Source organism: Pinus tabuliformis, chromosome 8, assembly GCF_031772625.1.
Source record: "Pinus tabuliformis cultivar Carrire ecotype Pingquan chromosome 8, CPIR1, whole genome shotgun sequence".
In the NCBI taxonomy this organism is placed as follows: Eukaryota; Viridiplantae; Streptophyta; class Pinopsida; order Pinales; family Pinaceae; genus Pinus; species Pinus tabuliformis.
Genome location: NC_142294.1, coordinates 1,177,342,802 through 1,177,359,017, shown reverse-complemented (window position 1 = coordinate 1,177,359,017; position 16,216 = coordinate 1,177,342,802). Strand labels below are relative to the sequence as shown.

The 16,216-nt window shown below is 38.5% G+C and overlaps 1 protein-coding gene across 1 annotated transcript; it reads right to left on the bottom strand.

Moving 5' to 3' along the window:
- Positions 1–10,725: 10,725 nt before the first annotated feature.
- Positions 10,726–15,902, bottom strand: LOC149239537 (kinesin-like protein KIN-14S). Its single transcript, XM_089367159.1, has 13 exons — positions 15,590–15,902; positions 15,325–15,511; positions 14,968–15,065; positions 14,762–14,855; positions 14,587–14,673; positions 14,304–14,480; positions 13,860–14,145; positions 13,506–13,667; positions 13,129–13,344; positions 12,950–12,987; positions 12,587–12,750; positions 12,364–12,477; positions 10,726–12,262 (listed from the first exon to the last, which is right to left on the bottom strand). Exons 1-13 carry the CDS (start codon positions 15,803–15,805, stop codon positions 11,174–11,176), a joined length of 2,928 nt encoding a protein of 975 aa, XP_089223285.1. The 5' UTR covers positions 15,806–15,902; the 3' UTR covers positions 10,726–11,173.
- Between the last annotated feature and the right edge of the window lie 314 nt (positions 15,903–16,216).

The window sequence follows — 16,216 nt, the reverse complement described above, 5'->3', positions numbered from 1 at the left end:
TTATAACAAATAACTATATGTCATCAAAATCATTGCCTATATTGGGATCGTTATCATCAATATACCCTCTAAGCATTAAAATAAGATAGGAAAACTTAACATGTCAAATCGATATTTTGTGTGAGTGATGGATACATATTTACTAGGGTCGTGGTAGAGGAGTTCAACAATCAATGTCATCAATATCATACAAACACTCGATTTAAGGTCATCAATATCTAGAGTCAAAACTCAAAAGGTCATACTAGAAATGAAGAATGGACAATGAACCAATGTTATTAGAACAGGGTAACCCCAAAACAAGGAACTAGAAAAAAAACGAAACCACAAAACAGGAAAACCAAAAAATACATAAATATTCAAACTTCGAAAAAAAAAACATAAATGTTCATGTGCATCAATATGACTCGAAACCATTATACAATAGATATACAAAGTTTCTCGTATGTAAAGCAAAGGTGCATATGACCAAAAATAGCACCAAATCCATCTTTGAACCAAAAGTACATCAACAAAGAGGCTTTAGATGGCCTCTATAGTCCAAAAAAAAAATCATGTTATAACAATAACCTATATATCATCAAAATCATTGCCTATATTGGGATCGTTATCATCAATATCACCCTCTAAGCATTAAAATAAGATAGAAAAACTCAAATCAATATTTTATGTGAGTGATGGGTACATTTTTACTAGGTGGCATTTTTACTAGGGTTCAACAATCAACGCCACCAATATCATGCAAATACTCGATTTAAGGTTATCAATATCTAAAATTAAGACTCAAAAGTTCATACTGAAAATGAACAATGGTAAACAACTCAATGTTATTAGAACACGTCAACCCCAAAACAAGGAACTTGGAAAAAAACCAAACCACAAAACAAGTCAACCAAAAAATACATTAATATTCAAATTTTGAAAAAAAAAACATAAATATTCACGTCAACATAAAGAGGCTATAGATGGCCTCTATAGTCCAAAAAAAATCATGTTATATCAAATACTTATATATCATCAAAATCATTGCCTATATTGGGATCATTATCATCAATATCACCCTCTAAGCATTAAAATAAGATAGAAAAAAAATTAACATGTCAAATAGATATTTTGTGAGTGATGGATACATTTTTACTAGGGTCATGATAGAGTTCAACAATCAATGTCATCAATATCATACAAACACTCGATTTAAGGTCATTAATATATAGAGTTAAGAATCAAAAGTTCATACTAAAAATGAGCAATGGACAATGAACCAATGCTATTAGAACAGGTCAACCCCAAAACAAGGAACTGGAAAAAAACCAAACCACAAAACAGGGAAACCAAAAAATACATAAATATTCAAATTTAAAAAAAAAAAACATAAATATTCATGTGCATCCATATGACTTGAAACCATTATACAACAAATATACAAAGCTTCTCGTATGTAAAGAAAATGTGCATGTGACCAAAAATAGCACCAAGACTGCAATCCATCTTTGAACCAAAAATACATCAATAAAGAGGCTTTAGGTGGCCTCTATAGTCCAAAAAAAAAACATTTTATAACAAATACCTATATATCATCAAAATTATTGCCTATATTGGGATCATTATCTTCAATATCACCCTCTAAGCATTAAAATAAGATAGAAAAAACTTAACATGTCAAATCAATATTTTGTGAGTGATGGGTACATTTTTACTAGGGTTATGATAGAGGAGTTCAACAATCAATGCCACTAACATCGAGGTGTTCGAAATCCATGCACCCCAAGTCTAGTCTATGTTTTAGCAATTTCACCCAACAGAAAACATAAACAAACTGAAAATGCCTAACTTTAAAACTTGTGTACAGCGAAATATACCAGTAATTAGATCAATGCACAGTACACAAAATTTCACGCATAAAAATTATTTCTTATTAGTCCTTCGATAAGAAAAATTAGGGCTCCCATACCAGGAAAAGTGGACCTTTACAATGCCTATACAATGCCAAAAATATACAAGACAAAATACAAGGCAGAGGCTAAGTCCTTTCAGTTCTCACCTACCTTGACCAGTGGTTGTCCTTTGCCACCAAAACCTACAGCCACCTATCCACCTATCGTAGCATACAGGGCACTTCTTTCTGTCCTTAAACCTCCCATCCAACTTCCTTTAGGCCAAAGCAACCTTGTTGTTTCCTTTCATCTCATGTAGCAACATGTATTCTCCTCTGGACAACTCCCTAATGACTTGACAACCCTCCTGGCATGCCCTGCTCACCTTCAACCCTCTACCAGCACTAATAAAACCTTCGTGTATCCCTTATTCTTCAGGTACGGGCCTGCCGCCTGACTTCCCTAGGCCCTTAGCCTCCCTTGTTTCCTTGTTGTGGCCCTCAACCCTTCCTTTTAGCCCAACATCTTGTTTCCTTTGTCCTGCGGCCAACTGTGGTATATTCCTACAGTCCTCAGCCCTCTATAGGGGAGAACTTTTGCAAGACTATGGCCTTCCTCCCTAGCTATGGCCTATTCTTCTACCTACGGCTAGTCTTAGACAAGTCTGCGATCACCTTGAGACCTGCTTGCTTGGGGTTGTGGTCAACTTCGTCCTTGTATGTGGTTGTCTTTCTCCAACAGAAATAGAGTTTTCCTTTACTCCAAAATTCCTCTCTCCTGCAGCTCCTGCTTCTGATGACTAAGTCACATATAGCTTCTTCCACACAAGAAGAATGATCGTTTATCTCCCTGTATTTATACTTTTCCAAGCATTGTGACTCTTGGCTTTGCTAGCCGACCTGAATTGACTTACACCTTAAGCCGTCAATAATTGAATTTAAATATTAAATGCTTTTCCTTATGTGAAAAACCCAACAAACAAATCAGAAAGCCCCAAGGGCTTTTCCAACCAGAAATACCTTCCGAGCTACCAAATGTCAACAAAAGGTACATAACACACTTGGTGCTCTTGATTAAAAGCTAGTTCCATACCCTCATACAAGATAGAATCCAATGGAAACATTACAATCCCCCCAATCCTAAAATCCTGAAAGATGTTAAGTCTACTAGATTTTGAGTGGAATCTAAAATTCTACTTTCTCCATATGCAATCCAATGAGGTTGGAATTAGTCTCAAACAACCTAAAATAATTAATGTTAATGTTAAAAATTTAAGCAAAACTTTAAGTTTGAGAATTTAGGATTACCCTTAATTACATAGCATTAGTAGGGCCCTACGATTGAATATTAGATTTCCCACTCATACATTATTGTTTTTAGGAAAAATTAGAGGGTACACCCAAATGTCACATTTTAAAAGGGGGAGCCCAAAAGCCTCCCTTTTTGACGGGAGTGCCCACAAGAACCTCATTTGGGGAAACACGTCCCCCACATTGGGGAAACATTTCCCCTTGTGTTTTCCTGAGTTTCCCCAAAAGGGGGACACTAGGAAGCGTTTCCCCAAGTATCCCCTTTGTCCCGAGAGCATGGACACATGGGGAGCACACCCTCCACCCTAGGGGATGCATCCCCATGGAACACTGATATATTATACATTGTGCATGATTTATTGAGCAAATATTATTATCTATTTTCCAAGCATCATCTTTGGACAAGCATTGTTTAAGTTAAAAACTTTGAAGCTTGTTTATAATTGACGATTTGGCATGCTCTTCACTCCTAAGATTTGCCCAAAGTTTCCCTTTCACCTAGAGAGTGGGTAGTGTCGTTCTTGTCAAAGCCCTAGTCGAACCAATCTTAGAGCTCTCCTTTCTCTCCTTGGTTTGGCCTTTAGGCACTCCCCCCTAGTTTAACAAGTGGGGCAAAGTCACTAAGGTGACAATGGGTGCCTTGATTGAAAGTTGCCTCTTGGCTCTCCAACTGAGAATAGGACTTTTCCTCCTAGGTGAGAGTTTGAGCTGCAACAAGGCCAACAGGGGATGAAAGAAAAAGGTAATCAATAGAGTAGACCTCATAGATCCCTACAAGGCATGATGTCTAAAAGTAAATGTGCTTTAAACATACAAGGCTCTACATTTTTGATCTAGGTACCAGAGGTAGAAAGGGGCATGCCAAAGTCTCTATATAGGCAAATGAAACCTTCCCTGAATATCATAATAGATGGAGCACCTAAAAATAAAGAGCACTTCTATCTCCACCTTCTTGAAGGAGCACAACCAATAATCCCTACCTTCATTTGGTAGCTAGAGATCCATTTCTCTACAATGAGACCATCAACAATCTACAATAATTTCTCAACATACAATGAAGCATCAACAATTTACAAGATCACCCAACAAGTCAATGAATATCTATCTTTTAAAAACAACTTTTGCACAACGAAAAATACAAGCAACTAGATCATGCACAGTACACAATATTTGTTGCCCAAAACTTATTTCTTTTTTTAATGGGGAACTAGCAACCTCCTCGGATATATGCAATAGCCCGCAAGCCACATATATCAGAAACTCATATTTCAACCTAGGACCGAGGCGTCTAGAGACCGCCTGACACTAGAGCCAAGATCCCAGACTCCAAGGGGGCGCCTATCGTTTTAACCTTACTATGACGAGCCATTTCGTCAGAGACTTGAACCCGAGTGGAAGGGATGGCAAACCACCATCTCAACCACTCGAGCTAAGAACCATTGACGCCCAAAACTAATTTCTTATTAGTCCTTTAACAAGAATCCTTAAGGCTCCTATACCAAGGATAATGGCCCCTTACAATCCCCTAGAAAATGCCCAAATACTATGTCAAACCCTTTGAAAAAACACCTAGGTTTGAGGCCAAGTCCCTTAGGCTCTCATTTGCCCAAACAGCAATCACTAAGGCACACCTTACGCTTCACAAGAAATCTCAAGGGTCAGCTCTTTAGCTGAAATCTCCTAGGGCACTTCTTGCCCATCCACAAGTCAACTATCAAATTTAGGTCTGCCCTCTTGGTAATCCATTCAACACAACAACTTCAACAAGACAAGCTATTGTACCCTTCAACAGCCCTAAACAGGCTGTGAATTAACCTTAGATGCCTTATTCAGGCCAACTATCACCTACAGGCTACAGGCTCCTCAGCCTATCTCTTGCTTGTTGCGGCCTATCCCTGTAGCCCTCTGCCTCCTTCAACAACCCTTATTCTTCCTTACGACTTGCTTATTACGCCTGCGGCCAGCCCCTCTTGGCTGCAGCCTCCGCCAGCAACAGTTGTGGCCTTCTCTTCTGCCCTTAGCCTCTTCTTGTAACCTACAACTCCTCCAGCACTGCCCTAGTTCACCCTTTGGTGCATGGCCTTCTTCTGCAGCCTGCAGCTAGGTCTCTTCTAGCCTTCCCACCTGCAAAAGCCCTTTTCACCATAGAAAAGATACCCCAAAAATACCTTGCTGACCTAGTTGCAGGTTTGCAATTTCCTTGATAAACTTCAGAGCTCAACCAAGAAGAAGCCATTGCTTCTTGTCCATATGAGTTTCTCCTTATGCCTTCCCATTGGCCTCTCATTTATACTTGACAAAAAGTCCCTTTGGAAGCCCTCTTTGTCCTTTAAGAAACCTCTAACATCAAACTCAACATTAAATTAGCATATTAAATGCTCTCCTTGTGTACAAAGCCCACTTACTTTGGGTACGAAGCCCACAACTCGGGTGCAAAGCCCATAAACTCATATAAATCACACTTTATGAGCATTTCTTTCTCATAAGCCTAACACCAAGGGCATGTGAGAGTACCTCCCAATGCTACCCAATTTCAGCAACCAACAACCCCTATCTATCCTCATTTGGTATCTATTTCTAGAGATCCATTTCTTTACAATGAGACCATCAACAATCTACAAGAATTGCTCAGCACACAAAGAAGCATCAACAATTTACAAGATCACCCAACAGATCCATGAATATATTGTCGTGCTCTACATTTCTAACAAAGAACAGAAAGATTTAGAGCACTTATGAAACATGCAGGTATAAAGATGTGAGAATATCAGGAAAATAATTAATAAACGGTTACATAAGCACTAACTGACACAATGAAATGATGTAGCATTACAACTACCTTGTGGTGTCTCATACCATGACATGTTTCACTGACACAGGAGTTTGCTTTTTCATTGAAGAAACTGCAATCATCAGCATTTAAGTCTTCCCATTACAGCAAACCCATCATTTAAGTCTTCTAATCTTTGTCACCATTCCTCCCTTGGTATTAAATAAAGATCAAAGACCAAAAATAAGAGTGCAAAGAACCACCATCCACAGCCTGCATCTCCCAAACGCAGTACTAATTTAGAAGCTGCCGGTAGTTGCATCCTTAGGGTCACAGGTTCTCCTAGATATAGTATTAATTTTATAGCTGATGTGTTTGTAGTCACAATCCGCACCTCTGAATTGTGTTCATAAGAGATTCTTCTTTCAGAAACATTGAAGATGAGTTGTTACAGTGCCAGGAATACCAAGGCTATTGTTGACGAGGCCAACTTAAGAGAAGCTTTTGATAGATGAAACTACAGAAACCCCTCAGAGAAGAACAATTCAGAGCATTCTAACATGTTGAAGAAGAAAGGGTCTTTAAAAAATGCTTAGGCTTCTCGGCCAAACCCTTTGACAAAGTCATTAAGTGCAAAAGAAGCAGCAGGACTGAATTGAGATTCCAAGCAGCATAGATCCATCTTAACCCCAGATCTATCAAGTGTTAAGAAGGATCAAAACCCCTGAGGTGAAAACCCTTTCTAGAATTCAAATGTTTTAGATATGTCCAGCCATCTAATGAATTAACTGATGCAATCTCCAAACTTAAATGCATTGAACCAACTTTAATTGCTCTCTCTCACCCATACCTCTTTAACAAGTTATGCTAATAAATTCATAGCACTGTATCTTGAATTATAGTTATGGATTAGACAAATTATTAACTGCTGATTTACAGTTATGATTTGGACTTGAATATAGTCAAAGACAGGCTGCTCCTCAAAAACAACTGAAATGCAACGTTCACAACATTCCTTGTTCAGAAAGCAAAACACATCATTGTTTCCAACCATGTGATAAGATGCTGGAATATTGTAGCCACTCTAACCTTAGTAAGATGCTGGAATATTGTAGCCACTCTAACCTCGACGTTATGAACATATTTCTATTGATATAGAACTACTTAATTCTTATGTATATGAATAAAAAATAACCTCAACAATGTAATAAGCGATTCACAAAAAAAAATTATTATAGTTCCAACATAAATTCTCCATATAAGCGTTATATTCTATAAGAACAAAATATTTCCATCATATAAGCTACCAGAAAACATGTGCATATCACAGTCTATTAAGAAATTATCAATATGGGTTGCAATAAAGAGTTTCGAAGAAGCCAGAAAAAATGTGAAATTGTTTTAAATCAAATAAGAGACAAAAGAGCATAAGACAGATCACCCGTAGGAGCAATGGGAGCTTCTTGTTCGTGGAAGAGAGTGTTTGGAAGCCACCAATTGCAACAGAGCAAGCTGATCTTGTACTGATTTCAACGAAAAAGAGATCTTCTGCTCTTGAGCAAGCTAATATCTAATGGTTAGGAAGTCAACAATACAAAAAGAAACATTTATGCTCCAAAATTTATATAAATGTTAATATATTTTGACATTTTGTTTATTTACATTGTAAACTGACATATTTATTTTGTTTTATACTAAACAATTTTTTAGTCAACACATGCCGCACTGCAAACGTAACACATCTACCCCACATAAACGTGAGACGGTAGCATTTTGGTCTGTGAACATTATATCCGTAACTTTTTCCTCACTGCCAAACCTGAACAAGCACTGGACCGTGAAGTTTTTTTATCTTGAAGTGGAATTTGTTTCCCACATGCAACAGATGTAAAATGCAAAAAAAACGTGTCCCGACAGTCAAAAACCAGAGAAGACACAGGCACCTACTTATTCTTCAATAGAGAAGAAATGGCAATGTCCATTTCACCTTTAGTGGGATCACTCATGCACAAGGGCTCGAACTGCACGGGTAGAGGAGGAGACTGATGAAGCCAAGTTCTGGAACGTTGCAAGTACTGGCGTGATAGAATGTTATTACGGCTGTCACATGGGCATTTATTGATGATACCTGCAAAGATTATTAAGGGGCTGCCATGTCACACCCACTAGAATACCGTGTGAATGTGGTCAAGACAGCTGTGCAATATTTATTGATGATACCTGCAAAGATTATTAAGGGGCTGCCATGTCACACCCACTAGAATAACGTGTGAATGTGGTCAAGACAACTGTGCAATATTTAATGCAGATGAACTCTTTTCAAAGCACTGGTATGGCATCACAAAATACAGCTATTACTGATGTTAGTACCAGTAACGAGAGTGACAAAAGATGGTTTCACATCAACCTGAGGACTTGCAATCAGAAGCCAGCTTCCAGATTGGCAAAGCTTTCAGTGCATGTAACGGCTTATAAACCACCGCTGTCACACAATTGTTATGTATGTGGGATGATTCATTACACACACACACAATTAGACGGAGAACATTAATGAGGAACAAAATCTTGATCATGGGATATGACCCTATAGTAGTAAGGTTTGCAGTTATTATGGACATCACATAGATAACAACTACAAGCCAAAGAGAGCCCGCAATGCAGGGCACAAAAATCATTGGTGATGTTGTTACCAAGAGTGTGAGAGGATGCTATCATATCAACCCGAGGACATGCACCCTGTTACCCCTCATATTGTATGAGAGGTAAACTTGTGATTTTCATCACATGACAGGATTTTGTGCAATTTCATGTGCACTTGGTACCAAGAGCAGAGCAGCTACAGTACTGGTAAAAGGTGATTGAAGCATAGTGATGGCTCAGCAGTTGACTTTCAAGTTCAGGTCTATAAACAGTCAACCTTTGGGCCTCAAGAGATCATGTTGCCTATGCAGAGACTGATGTGCCCGCCTTTGGGGTGGATATGCATTATTTTAAGGGCACGATTTGCAGACACAGATTTGTCACTATTTAGCAGAGCATACATGCATCAGATTGTGGCCAGCCTTTGTCATGTAATGCTCTGCTCCAAACTGATTTGGATTTCGATTATTGCTAAAATCACTCTTTTGCATGAGAAGAGGGGGCTCCAAATAGACGTCTGTATCATAAAAAGGCAGCAGACCAGTACTTCAGATAAGATATGTCAACAGAAACGCATGGTCTCTAGCTGTTGCCTGTTTAAGGTTTCATTTGCAAACTTGTGTAGGCTGTTATTAGCAGCAGAAAGGAGGTGTATTGAACCCTTGGACGATGGGGCTGGTGATTCATCCAAGAGAGAAAGCATCAAGGACTTTGACGAAGCTACACCAGATCTCAAGCAATAGACCTCAACAAGAATGGTATTATATCAATTATTGCACATGCGATCAAACTTTATTACATGGTAAAACAGTGATAGTAAAGGAAGAGTGCCATAACCCTAGCGAGGACAGAAGAACACAGGGACATTATTATCTCAGTAATGAAGCATATGACAGCCATGTTTGAAGTGTTTGGCTCCTCCAAGGGAGCTGGTGATTCCTCGTTAGTTGTGTCTTAGTGGTTGGGAAAAGGCACTGCCATGCAAACAGCCTAGGTTCAAACCACAGCACATATAAAGCCCCTTGTGTATGTGTTGGACCTCCTGGAATTGGTTCCTTTTTCATCAAATGGATTTAACAGATGAAGCCAAATCGGCTCTAGTGGACCTTAATAGGATACTTTATCCTTGGTAAGACTTGCCATCACTATGGACATTCCATACACAATCACAAGTCAAAAAGGGCCCACAAGGCATGATACCAAAACTGTTAGCAATATTAGTACTAGAATGGACGAGTATGCTATCACATCAATCTGGGGACTTGCACCCCAAAGCCATCCAGATTAAGGTTCTAAGTTTCTAACAAGGAAGCATTGATTGCTTGTAATAAATCAGGTTTACAAACCTTACCACCTGAAATTCTTGTATTGTAATATGTTAATTTCCAGGCCAATTGCAATTATTTAGTTCCTGCTTATGTTGGGGGATGAGATTTAAAATTTTAATGTTTTTACTGTGCATTGAGATGGCAATTAATGTGCCCCTGGATTGTAGGATCTACCTTTGCCACTGATCTTTTTGACCGCAAGCTTCATGATCAAGAATTTTTTTGACATTAGGAACAATTTGTCTATCTTCACTCACACAATTTTAGCTGCCCCATTTTTGGCAGAGAGGAAGAGATAAGGAGTCATGTTTGATGGGCTGACCAACGTTAACTTACTACTGTGGAAATTCTCATTTCAAAGTCAGAATTTTGGATACCCATATAATTATTAACGTTTGTAAGCCAATAAGCTGATGCCCTTCTCTTGAAGTTGAAACACAGGAACCGATCCTTTATTTAAGTGAAATGCAAGCTTCTTGTTTTCAAATTGGAAGCAGCACGTTCAAATTGGAATCCTAAAAGTCTCTAACCAAAAGATCTGTAAGCATTCTGTAAGAGATGATTATCGAGGAGGTATCTTTTGGAACTAAGAGGTGTGCCTTCCCTTGAAGTTCAAAAGTTTGATTTCACAATGAAGATGAATAAAATACAAACGAAAATAAAGAAAATTTCACCAGCATTTTTAGTAGAAAAGACTATTTCTTGCAAGTAACTAAAGGAAACAATAACAATTCCATCAATAGACCTTGTTAGTCTACCTTAAAACAAGAGAATAAAATCAAAACACTTAAACAAGCCTGGTAAAAGATGTTAATAATGCATTCACTTCACCAAAATGTTGTGCAAAGCAGCAAATAAATGAATTAGAAGATATGGTGAAGAGCACCAAGTTCTCCCTATGCAAATTCCTACTTTTCACAGAAACTCTCTATGTTTTACGAGTTATAGAAACTTGGAGTAAGATTGAAAATTTTACGGCTCTTGATTGCCCTGGATGCCAATAAAATTAGGAGGAAGGCATGATAAAGTTGTGTTTTACAGGCAACATTATAACTATAATACATATTAACTGTGTTACATTGAAAGAAAATACAAGAACCTACAAAAGGCACCATTTGCATGTTTCCTTTCAGGCCAGATTTCCTTCCTTTAAACCCCTGTGTCAACTGGACGAAGACCTTGCATACTCAAATAGTCATCAAATACGTCTAGAATAGAAATTATTTAGCGTCCTTATAACTAGGATTACTTTCATCTGTTGGATAAAATATCTCCACTTTCTAGTTGCCCACTCCTTGTTTCATTTTCCCTATCTTCCATAATAGACCTCGAGCTTGTCTTGTTTCCACACAAAACCCTTTGAGCACGAGCCCCTGCAACTGAATGACTTCCCCATGTTCTCATATTGCTCAAATGCCTGAGACGGTTAATCTCATTTGGTTGTGGCTTCTGATCCAATGACAAAGATGAAGCAACCATGAAATTATCATCAGTTTCAGTTGTGTGGTTTTCTTGCTTCTGGTTAATTTCTTGAAGGGCATTGGATGCTTTGACCAAAGGAGAGTTGAGGCGAACCTTACTGTGAATAGTGCCACGAAATCTATCTAGAGCATGTGAAATTTTTACCCCTCTCAGACTAACAGGAGTCGAGGTATGGGGGGCACCAGAGTCGTGATATGGAATGTTATTTTTTCCACATTTCTCCTCCGCTGGTGATAAGGCAAATTGGTGAGCAGGTAGCTGGAGTTCAGATGTTGACACCTCATTCCTTCTCATTGGTAGGACAGCCATGGAAGTTCTTCTTGGCATTGGAATGGAAGAAGTTCTCCGAGACAAAGTACTCATTGAAGTTCTTCGAGCTATTCTGTCATTTCGGCCAGAATGATCAACTGCTGCTTCAGTTTTAAATATGGCGCTTCTTAATGGGGGAGCGGGGATCATTGATATTCTTCTTGCAGACGGAAGTACAGAAGATCTAGGGGGTAGTGCACACATGGAAAACCGCCCTTTCTTGCGTTCAATTACAGTTGATTTGCCTTCATTTTCTTTATTTAAAGGAGTGCCACTAGCAAAGGATTCAATCATGTTCATCTTCATAAATGATCTACCATCGTGTTGCTTTGTATTGCGGTCCAAAGTTAAACCCTGTTTTGGCAGATTAGTAAGATCCTTGCTCAAAGGGGTTCTTCCTCTAACACTCCTCGAACTATTGGACTCACGAAATAGTGGAGCCTTCTTCTCAGGCAACTTTTCTGAATGGCGCTGATGGTCTCTCAGCTTGGTCTCACATATAGCCCGAGCCTTCCTCTCCTTTGCCAGTTGAGCTTCAAGTTCTTTTATCTGTAAGAGACATTTAATTATTTTGAACATTTTTAGCATACTGCAAGGTCATTATTACTAGTTTTGCAAATTAAAGTAAACAAAACACAAGTCCTCTCCACCTTCTCCTGAAGATTTATGCACATATGTTCCCTTCCCTTGAATTTGATCTCCATATTTTGCAAGCTCTCTTCCATCTTCTTTACCTCTTTTCCATCCTGTCTAATCCTCTCAATCTGTGTACATCTCAACACTTAGTGTAAAGAAAAAAGATATAATGAAAGAAATGCTTACTTTCTAATAGCACTGACACCTTAGTAATAGAATAAAGTGACTAGAGCATACCATCTGTTTATACTTGAAAACTTCACCAGCATCTTGCTGTCTCCGAGTAGGACCAAGCTCTAATCCTCGAACTCTGCTGGCAAAGTTCAGTGAGCACAGAGTTTCTCCCATGTCATTTTCATGGGGACTAATTTGTACAAACATCAGAGTCTTTGAATCTCCTCCTGGGTGAACATGCATCATATTGGTGTCAGAGGCAACTGAATTGAACTTGATACAGCTAAATTAAAATTTCAACTTGATTTTGACCAGAGATTTTAACCAGAAATGAAGACAACGAAGCAAGAGAAGCAGCACTCAATAAACATTGTGAAATCAAAGAAGCAACTTAAAATTATAATTGAAAAGGTTAAAGACAATTACCCAATGAATCTTGCAGCAAATGCGTAAGCTTAGAGTTCCTATTGTCACCAAGCAAACTATCATTACTAATTCTATATAGCAAAAAAGGAAATAGACCAAGTAATAGAATGCAGAAGAGTTAACCAGAAAACAACATTGCAAAACTCTCTTGCTCCTTATATTTTGTCATAGCAACAAACCTGTATGGTATATGACTGCTTTTGGTTGTAAGGGCAGATATGACATCACCGAGAGCAGATAGGGACTTATTGATATATTGTGCTTCTTTTAGACGCTCCCCGTGGACATCAGTTTTTGCTATTCTCTCACTGCCTGCAAGATCAACCAGCCACAGCTTACTCGTTGTGAACTGCCCATTGACTAAGCTCTTCGCTGTCACCATCACACTAAGTATACTGCAACAATTTGAAACAAAAAGAGTTAGAAAGCTCTGACATCAATGTTCTAAGTACAATGCATCTAGTGCCAGAAATGCCATTCCAAAAAAAGAAATCAGGTTATTTAGCAAAATGCAACTTAATATTTGCTGAACAAAGCTTGATGGATCTATACAAACCAGTGTGAACGACTACTAAGTTCATTTGCATTCGTGGAGCCAACAGCTCTAGCAGCACTTCCAGTTTGCAACACTTCCCAAACCTCATTCATGTTCTGCACTTTTGCTTCCACAAGTCCTGGCACATGTTGAACCCCTTCAGCCACCTGCTTTATATCCAACCTTCCCACATCAAAGCCATCAACATTTTGAATAAGTCGCTGTATTAGAGAAACAGCCTAAACTTTACAGTGGTCTTCTGTGTGCTCATTATGGCTAACCATTTAAACTTCAAATTGTAATCCAGAAATGCTAGATATAAATACAAAACTGCCATGTTTTTAAAAGAAAGTGTGCAAATGGCAAAAAAGATACTTCTTTGTATGTTGTCCTTGCTGTGCTGGGGATGCAAGAAGATCACGAATTTGCTCATTGTAAACTTCCAATACGCTCACTGAGATATCATAATTGTATTGTCCCTTTCTTTCCTCAGCCACTCGAAAAAGTTCCTCCAATGTACGAAAGTTAACTCCCCTATTTTCTGGGGTACCCTCCATTGTAAATGTTTTTCCAGTTCCAGTTTGCCCATATGCAAAGATGCAAACATTGTACCCATCTAAAACAGAGACAACGACTGGGGCAGTATCCAGAAAGACATCCTCTGTGCATTTACACAGCAGTGAAATTCAGTTGCATGCATGCCAAGGACCAGCACATACATAGTTCAAGAAAATTAAAATATAGCCCTTGATATATAGCCTTCAGTTAAAAGTCCCAGAATAATTTCTATTCAAAAGAACAAGAGCTGCATATACATACCCTGATTATCTTCTGGAGTGAAAACACGATCAAATTTGAAGTTCTTTTTTGAAGCACTATTAATATTTATAGCAAGTTCATTGTCTTTAGATTTATCAAATTCCACTATAGAAGAAGCTCCTGTTGCAATTTCTTCTGCACTCAATGGGCGACACCTACAGAAAACCCTGATGTTTCCTGAAGAGAACCAATGAAAGATTTATTAGAAACAGTCAATACAGAATCTTGTAATGCTTTTAACTCTAACATAGTAGTCCGTAACACAATCGTAAAGGAAACCTGCCTTTCAGCTCCAACAATTCATTGTAAAGCTGCTTTCGTTCCTTACTCTCTTCAATGTACTTCTTCTTGAGATCCTCATATTGTACACCTGCAGAAATTACCCCAGAAGATGCATCATCACCTATCCTTCTTGATCCCAAAGGTTACTAAGCCATTCAAAATTCAGGATAACTTACTCAGTGACTGCATGGCTGAGGTTATGCCGCTGATATCAGGAAAGGAATTGGAACGTGCCTCTTCTGAAAGCTTATGATAATCACCCCTTAAGGCCTGTCATACCCAATTAAGGCATAAAGTAACACTGTCAATTACATATCTACCCAAGATACAAAATAGGAAGAAATGATTCCTCGGATCTGAAAAAACAGGGCATCAGCTTTACCTGGATTTTAGCATTCAAGTCTTGCATTGAGGACACCCACAACTTCTTATCCTTCTCGTGTTTTTCTTGAAGCTCTGTTAACTCAGTCAGTCGGCCCTCTGTAATCAAATTAAATTTAGATCAAATAATAGCGTTTAAAGATGACATTTAACATAACAAAAAGAAGGGATTAGTCCATGGTATATCGGCGAAGGCATTCTTAATGCTTGCCGAGAGATTCAAGGTTCCAATTCTGCCCCCAATGTTAAAATGGGTTTATTCAGCATTAACACGAGCGAAATTTACTAATTATATACAAAAAAATGCTAGGTTTTCAGGCACTTTCAAGGTTTATAACATTTTTCCGTGGGCACCTACCTAGAGAATTGACCTGTAAGGATTTGAAATGGTGGTCATTTCTGAGCTCTTCGAGTTGGCGAGTGGAGTCTCGCAGGCACATCCAGGCCTCATGGCATTCGTTCTTTGCCTGCTCGCAGTCTCTGGTGAGCTCTTGAACCCTTCTTTCGTGTTGCTCCGACACACATTTCCGAGCTATGATTGACATCTGCAATTTATTATTATTATCAATCTCAGATATCAGTACCCTAGTTTATCAGAACGGCCATGAAAATCTAAGCCATACCTGGTCATTGTCGTATGCCTCAATAACTGGGTGTCCATCTGAAAAGCCGGAGATATCTGTAGAGGGCTGCTGCGGGAGATCTATAACCCAAGAGGGTTCATGAATTTCGATGATGGGCTGCTGTAATACCTCCTCCTCTTCTTCTTCTTGCTTTGCATGATGATGGTTAATTACTTCGTTCACTTCTTCTGGTGTGGGAGGGGTGATGAGCTCCATTTTTTGAATGGTAAATCCGTCAGTACACTGCACAGCACAGCACAAATATTTGTTGTTCCAACACCAACAGCTCTGAATCTTGGTAATAATACTTTGATAAAATCCCCCTATTACACAGATCCGTGTGATTTTCTTTCCTGGTTCATCCAGCCGTTTGAATTTTTCGAAATTTGAATCTCCAATCAGCCTCAGCTGTCCGATCTGATGTGCATCGAACGGTCCAGATTATTTTTATTATTTTTAAAAATGATAATTAATATCGAAACAAATGTGGGCTCCTTTACAAAGCAATTATTGACCGTTTGTGGTCGTAATTAGTTATTGATTTATTTATTTAGAAGGTTTGATACTTCAAAGCTGGCTTTAATTAAGTGTTCATAAACACCTATAAATTATTATTATATTATTATT